Raw genomic sequence first — 7,841 nt, 5'->3', positions numbered from 1 at the left:
GCCCCGACCCAGGGGCTCAGTGTTAACCCTTCACGGCCTGGCTACCTCCTTCCCCAAGCCTGACTCTCCTTCCGCTTCCCCATTTCCCCCCAGGGAAGGAGGCGACAAATGAGTGGTGAGGGGAGCCCTGTGGACGCTGTGAAATGGGGCGACTGTTGTTACCCCGAGGATGGGGCCAGGAGGAAGTGCAAGTTTAAGAGGTGCCTAATTACAAGTCCCGCTGGCCGCCCTGCGCCACTCTCGGGATGGGGAAGAGCTTGGGTGAGGGCCGGGTTAATGCCTGGGTAGGCCACTCTGTCACCCCGATAATTAGGGTTCCCGGGGCTCCTCCCCAAGGCGGGGACCAGGCCCCCTCCCTCCTATAGAAATAACTCCAGCTCTGGCCCGACACTCATTGCACCTTCCTGCCACCCCGGGCAGTGTCTGGGCCCTCACCCCCCCACCTGTCCCTATACACCCACCACCACCGGCCCGGGATAGTCAGCCCCGGCGGAGGAGAAGCCAAGCCTAGAGACATGGGAGTTCGAGGAGCCTTCCACCTTCTTCTCGTGTGCCTGAGCCCAGGTATGGGGCTGGGCACCCACAGGGACGCCCACACGCTGCCGCAGGGCAGGGACAGGGCATCAAGGGGCCTGCAGCGGGGCCTGCACGCGGTCCAGACGCCCCCCGGCTGGGGTTTGTGAGGGGCCTCTCCCCAGGGCAGCCCTGCGCCTGCAGGTTTGGGCGCGTGTCTCCGACGGAGCGTATCTGTGAGCCTGTGGGGCCCACACGTGTGAGCACAAGCCGTGTGCGGGGTCCAGGCCTCGCCGGAGAGCCGGGGCCTGGGGCTGAGGCGGGCGGCAGGCAGCAGCGACGCCGGGGGCGCTGATGGGGAGCCCGGAGCACCCACCCCCAGGCCTGAGCCCAGGGCGCAGAGTTGGGACAAAGGCAGGGTCGGGTGCAGTGGGAATGGGCGCAGCAGCGGTGCTGGGGGCAGGCCCTGTGCCCTGGGAGTCCCCGGGCCCAGGACGGAGCCGGAGGAGGGCACGGCTGGGGGAGGCCTCAGGAGTCCACAGGGGGCTGTCTGGGCGGTGGGGGGCCTGGGGCTGGGGGGAGGGAGACCCCAAGGGCGACACCACATCACCACAGCCTGCAGAGCCCCCTCGGGACCTGGACAGGGAGGCGCTTGGCGTGGCTGTGGGAGGACAGACCCTGCGGGGCTCCAGCCCCCCACTTTGCTCTCCAGCCTGCCCCCCAGGGGGAGGGTTAGGAGCTGTGGAAGCAGCTCGAGAAGTCACAGGGATTTCCAGGCCGAGAGTAGACACCCATGGAGGGTGTGGGTTGCGGAGGGTACGCAGCCCCTGGGGCGCGCCCCTGTCCCCTCCCTTCCCCCCACTCGCTGCCCCCTCCAGGGCTCCTGACCAGCTCTCTCTCCCACCCTGGCTTCCGCCCCTCTCCCAGCCTCTCTCCTCTCTCATGCCCGAGCACTCCTTTGGTGCCACGGTAGGAGAGACCACGGCGAGACACCAGAAACAACTTCTCCTCACAAAGGGGATTGTGAGGGGGTGTGGAAGGGCTAAGCCTGGGTGGAGGCTGAGAGGCTAGGACGGGGCTCCTGCAGGGCGGAGGCTCCCTCACTGGGCCTGCCCTCCTTCCCAGACCCTTCCCTGCACGCCGACCCCCTGCACGCGTCCCCCGCCCCCAACACAGTCCTCAGGGCTGTGGGCTGCTCCTGGCAGCACTTGCCCAGGGTGGAGCCTCTGCTCTCCGCAAGCCTGGCTCCTTCCTGGCAGTCCTCCTGCTGCCCCGGGCCCTGGCAGGGAGCCCCAGGATCCTTATCTCGGGAGCTAGTTGTCTTGGCCCCGGGGCTGGAGGAAGCAGCACCACATCCCGTTAGTGCCCCCGTGCTGGCCCTGCCAGGGCTCCTAGGGGCAGGCTCAGGGATCCCCGAGGCATTGGGGGCGTCGGAAGGGCCCTGCTGGCACCGTAGGACCACACACTGCTGCTGCAGGGAGGCCCCAGGCCTCTAGGACTGTGCGTCCTCTGGGTTAACACGCACCTGCGCTTGCGTGCGGAGGTGTCCCTGTCTGGGGGGCTAGGAGGCTGGGACTGCATGGGATACACCTGCCCTGAAGGTTCGTGGCTGTGACCACGTGTCCCTGCACCTGGGCGACACTCTCTAACCAGACGTGGTTCCCAGAGAGATGGACAGAAGGGCCGAGCGGCCTGCGGCGCCGAGACCAGGGCTGGGTGCCCAGGGATGGGCTGGCTGTCAGGAATCCAGGAGGAGAGCGGGCCAGGCTGGGCTGCGGCACCCGGGACAGGGAGCCTGCCTGCCCTGCTTGCCAGGTTGGGGCCCGGCACACCCCCTCCCCTCCGCCTTCCTCTTTGGGTCCAACCGGTTGGGGCTAGTGCTCGCCTGGGGCTTCAGGGTAGGGAGGGCAAGGAGCTCAGGCCTGGGCTCCCATCCTGGCCGCTCACCAGGGCTGACTCAGGGCGCCAGGGCTGCTCGCAGTGGGAGGGGCCCCACCGGGGCGAGCGAGCCAGGGTGGCTGCACCCAAGCCACAGCATGGAGCCACACCGTCGCACGAGGGGCAGGACGCGGCGTCCACAACGCCGTGTCATCACGTGAGGCCCGACGGTCCTGCAGGTGCCTGCGGCCATGTGACTGGCACACGCCATCACTCACCATTGGGCACAGCCCGGCTCTGCTCATGGCGGCCCCCCTTCACGCACAGGCGCAAAGGATGGCTCAGGGCCCTGACACAGCCGGGCACACAGCCACAGACACGCACTGTCCTGCAGAGACTCACAAGCGCGTCCAGGCTTTTGCTCCTTGGGGCTGCAAAGGGACCTTAGAGGCCGTGGCTCCATCCTCCTAACTCCAGGCAGGTGCGTCTCACCTGGCCCAGACAGAGGTGCCTTTTAACGAGCCTTCTCCAGTGGGGCTTCTCCGGCGGGGCGTTTAACAACTCTGGTTGCTTCGCGTGTTCACACACACGCGCGCACACACACACGCAGCCACTATGTAAGATACCTCCTGGCTGTATGTCTGAGTATCCCCGCAGCACACCAGAGGAGCCACAAATACTCATAAGCACACGACACACGCACGTGCATGTCCTCACACACACACGCAAGCGTACCCAGCGGCCATACACATCCACGCAGGATTCGGATGCAATCGCAGAACACAGACGTGTGTACGCAAGCATGCACAGACACGCACAGAGACCGGTCCCTGCGTTCATGCATGCGCACGCGCTGAGCCCAGCCCCTCCCTCCCGGGGGACTCCACTGAGGGTGCAGGGGAGATGCGCTGAGGCTGACCCCGCCCCCGGCCTTCTCCCCTAGCTCTGCTGTCTGCTGTGCGGATCAACGGGGACGGCCAGGAGGTCCTGTACTTGGCAGAAGGTGACAATGTGAGGCTGGGCTGCCCCTACATCCTGGACCCTGAAGACTATGGTCCCAACGGGCTGGACATCGAGTGGATGCAGCTCAATTCAGACCCCTCACATCGGGAGAATGTGGTAAGTGCCAGGCCTGGCGTTCCCCTTCCCCTACACTTCTCGGGTCCCCCTGGGGGGCATACACCCTGCGGGGTGGGGACGAGGGCAGATAAGCAGATAATCTTGAACTTGCCCCATGGCCTCTCCGGGAACGGGGCGGCAGGGAGGAGGGCTCTGCAATCCTAAATCACAGGCCGCTTTCCCCCTCAGGCCCCAGAGGGCACGGGAGGCCTCAGGGCCGTCGTGCCCGTGCCCATCTGCTCCCACTGGTTCACTACGAGGTCAGGGGTCACCACGACCATCCTTACCTCCAGAGAGTCTCAGAGAAGCCCCGTGCGGTGCTCCCGGTGCCCGCGTCACCATTCCAGCCTTCTTCTCTCCACAGTTCCTTAGTTACCAGGACAAGAGGATCAACCACGGCAACCTCCCCCACCTGCAGCAGAGGGTCCGCTTTGCAGCCTCGGACCCCAGCCAGTACGACGCGTCCATCAACCTCATGAACCTGCAGGTGTCGGACACAGCCACCTACGAGTGCAGGGTGAAGAAGACCACCATGGCCAGCCGGAAGGTCATCGTCACCGTCCAAGGTACGGCCGGGCGCCGCTGGGCGCCCCCTCCCCGGACTTCCGAGCCTCTTGGCTGTGCCCTGGCTCACACTCGGCCCGTTCTCTGCAGCGCGGCCTGCGGTGCCCATGTGCTGGTCCGAGGGCCACATGACCCGCGGCAACGACGTGGTGCTGAAGTGCTTTGCCAACGGGGGCACCCCGCCTCTCTCCTACAAGTGGGCCAAGATCAGCGGGCACACCCACCCCTACCGCGCTGGCTCCTACCACTCCCAGCACAGCTTCCACTCGGAGCTCTCCTACCAGGAGTCCTTCCACAGCTCCCTGAACCAAGGTGGGACTGAGCAGCGGGCCGGGCGGGGGGCCGAGGCGGGGGAGAGGGGGTCAGAGGCAGAGACTAAGAGCGAGGCCGGAGCCCTGGCTGCACCACTGCTGACGGCAAGACCCGGGCAGGCGGCTGCATGTCCCTGTGCCTTGGCTGCCTCACACCCGAGAGAAATTACACCGTGTGAGGGCTCCGTGGGACGAGGCGTGGGAGGCAGCTGGCACGGGGACAAGCGGGATGGTGCTCACAATTGAGCAGACCGCATCAGAGCTGGGGGGAGGCCCTTTAGATTCCTCTGGCCCAACCTTGTCCTCACAGTGCAGAGAAGGACAGCGAGGCCCGGGGAGGGAACAGCTTTCCCTAAGGTCGCAGAGGGAACGAATGCTGCCTCTGCCTGGAGAGTGGGGCGGATCTGTGTGTGTGTGTGTGTGTGCATGCGCTGCACGAGCATACACCCTCCCTCCTTCCGCCCCCCCTGCAGCGGCCTAGGCAGGGCCCTGAGTCCAGGCCTTGCCACAGCCCCTGTGCTCCCTCAGTTTCAGGTCTGAACAACGGGGACCTGCTGCTGAAAGACATCTCGAGCGAGGATAATGGGCTCTATCAGTGCACAGTGGCCAACCACGTGGGCTACAGTGTGTGCGTGGTGGAGGTGAAGGTCTCAGGTAGGTGCGGGGGCAGTGCCCCTGGGGGCCCTGGGACCCAGAGGGCGCGGCTGGAGGAAGCTGGGCTGTACCTGCAGCCTCCGGGGCTCTGCTCCCCACCCCCACAGGGCCTAAGGCTCAGCTAGGGCAGGCCCTGGGAGAAACGTGCCTGTGCATGTCCCGTCCTTCCTCACGGGGTGTCCCAGGGCCCCGAGATCCTGGGGCCGGGGATGGGGGGGCCTTGGTCTCCCACAGAGGAGCTGCCCGCACCTGACTGTCCGCTTCTCTCCACAGACTCCCGGCGCATAGGCATGATCATAGGCGCAGTGCTGGGCTCTCTGCTCATGCTGGGCTGTCTGCTGGTGGGCATCTGGGGGCTCGTCTGCTGCTGCTGCGGGGGCGCCGGGGCCGGCGGCGCCCGCGGTGCCTTCGGCTACAGCAACGGCGGCGGGGTCGGCGGCGGGGCCTGCGGCGACTTGGCTAGTGAAATCAGGTAAAACCTGATGCATGCTGCATGCTGCCAAGCGGCGGGGGACCGGCGCCCTGCCCCTCCTCACCCCTGCCCGCCACCCCCACCCTGCCCGCCATCGCCAGGAGTGCTGGGACCGCAGCATGTCGTCGGGGCTCCTCTGTCCCCCTCCCGCGCCAGTCTTCACCTCCACTCCCCTGCCCTCCGTTTCCTCCTGTCTGTGCGCCTGCCTTTCTGTCCTGTGTAGACTGTAAGCTCCTGGAGGGCAGGGCCCGTGTTTCCGCGTGTCTTCCCTTGTCTCGCGCCGGTGACAATTCTGGACACGCTTACTTGAGAAGAGTCTGTAGTGAGGATAGTGCTAATAACTTACATTAGGAACCAACTAGAAATAAAACTAGGACAAGACTAGTCGTGCTAATGGCTGCAGTGCCCTGGGGACCAGGACGAGCTGGAGCAGGAGGTGGAGGGGCAGAGGTCAGGAGAAGAGGGAGCGAGAGGGCCGGTTGGTGCTAGCGAAGGACAGAAGGACAGGTAAGGCGAAGGACGCAAGGACAGGTAAGGCGGCTCCTCCGGGTCCCCCCTCCCTCCCCGCGGGGCGGGGCGGGGGCACCCGCGGGGCAGGCCTGGGGGAGGCGGGGGCAGGTGCAGGTGCAGGCGCGGAGGCCGGGGCGCAGGCGGGGAGGCGGGTCCGCCAGGCCGTGCCCACGCCGCGCCCCGGGAGCGCCCTCACCCGCCCGCCTGTTGTTTCCACAGAGAGGACGCCGAGGCGCCCGGGTGCAAGGCCGGCGGGCGCGGCCGCAGCGTCTCCCACCTGCTGGGGTACCCGCCGCAGACCGTCAGCCGCTCCCTGCGCCGCAAGTTCGCGCCCCCGCCCTGCGGCGGCCCCGAGGACGTGGCCCTGGCGCCCTGCGCCGCCGCCGCCTGCGAAGCGGGCCCCTCCCCGGTCTACGTCAAGGTCAAGAGCGCCGAGCCCGCCGACCGCGCCGAGGGGCCCGGGCAGCAGCGCACCGACGGCCTCCTGGTGTGAGCGCGGCCGCCCGCCTGGGGATGCGCTCGGCTGGTCGCTGGGGATGCGCTCGGCTCGGCCACCGCTGGGGATGCGCTCAGCTCCGCCGCCGCGTACGCCCGGGCCGCCAGGCCTCTCCAGGACTCCGGGCCTCCCCGGGCCTCCCTGATCCTCCGAGCCTCCCCAGGACAACGGGCCATCCCAAGACTCCGGGCCTCCCCAGGACAACGGGCCTCCCCGGGCCTCCCTGAGCCTCCCCGCCTGCGCCCCGGCCTCCCCGGGGCCCGCGCGGGAGTCAGCGCACCTGCCGGGGCCGGAGCTGCACGGGGGCGGGGGCGGGGGCGGGGGCGGGGCGCGGGCGCAGGGGGAGCGCGGGCGCGCGGCCGAGGGCCCGGGGCGGGAGCGCGGGCGGGTGGGGACCCGCTGGTGGCGGAGCGAGCCGAGCTCCCCGGGGCAGTGTTAGCACAATAAAGCACCTGTAAGACCTCAGACCGCGCTGGCTGCTGTGCTTCCGCCCGCCCCTCACCGCCGGGGCCACTGCCCGGCGCGCCCCCGCCCCCAAGGCGGACGAGGAGAACCGGGGCGCTGCCCGCAGGACCTCCCCAAGGCTCCAGGCCCTCCTCCGCGCTCTTCCTCCTCCCTCCCGGGGGGTGGGGGGTGTAGGCCTTCCTTCTCCACCGCCGGGAAGGGTTTGGAGTCACACCCTGGGGTAGAAAGACCTTCCAGGGCATCTAACGCAGCTGCCCCCGCACCCCCGCCCCCGTTTAGTGGAGAGGGGGCGCCCATGAGATGCCTGGCGCTCTCCAGGATTTGGTCTTCTGCAATCCCTGCTGTCGTCCTGGGAAGCCCAGCCCCGTCTTCCTGCGCAGATGAAGACCCCGGGGCCTGAGGGATGGATGCCTTGAGCAAGGCCGCGAAGGTAATAAGGCAGGTGTTGGCTGATGCCCACGTGTTGGGCGTGTTCGACTCCAGGAGGACGCCAGGCTGTTTCTCTGGTGTTTGGATTCCTCCTCCCGCGGGCCTGGCAAAGGGTGAGGCCGCAACCCCTCACTGCAACTCCTCACCGACCTCCAGCAGCAGCTGCGTCCTAGAGCTCTGGCCCCAGCTGCCACAGAGATGTTTCTTCTCTGGAATCCAGTTTTGGTGGCTGAGGGCTTCTATTCCTCCATCCCAGCTCTCTTGTCAGGGAGCCCTAAGCATCACATTCCAGGTCTGCTTCCTTTAGGGGACCAAGCAGTTGTAGTCCCCATGGGGCGGCCGCAACAGGTGGCAGGTGGCGGTGGGCCCCACCTGGGGGCGGAGGGTCTCCTGGAGACTGTGGATCTGCCCGCGGCCGCCCGGCCACCTG

The 7,841-nt window shown here is 67.6% G+C and overlaps 1 protein-coding gene across 1 annotated transcript; it reads left to right on the top strand.

Annotated features, from left to right (window-relative positions):
* Positions 1 to 515: 515 nt before the first annotated feature.
* Positions 516 to 6,968, top strand: VSIG8 (V-set and immunoglobulin domain containing 8). Its single transcript, XM_041722718.1, has 7 exons — positions 516 to 564; positions 3,335 to 3,510; positions 3,875 to 4,076; positions 4,165 to 4,386; positions 4,920 to 5,039; positions 5,313 to 5,511; positions 6,241 to 6,968. The coding sequence occupies exons 1-7, from the start codon at positions 516 to 518 to the stop codon at positions 6,512 to 6,514; spliced, it is 1,242 nt and encodes a 413-aa protein (XP_041578652.1). The 3' UTR covers positions 6,515 to 6,968.
* The last annotated feature ends 873 nt before the right edge of the window (positions 6,969 to 7,841 follow it).

Source organism: Vulpes lagopus, chromosome 11 (genome assembly GCF_018345385.1).
Source record: "Vulpes lagopus strain Blue_001 chromosome 11, ASM1834538v1, whole genome shotgun sequence".
Lineage (NCBI taxonomy): Eukaryota > Metazoa > Chordata > Mammalia > Carnivora > Canidae > Vulpes > Vulpes lagopus.
Note: the sequence above shows the minus strand (reverse complement) of the source record. Positions and strands in the feature narration are given on the sequence as shown.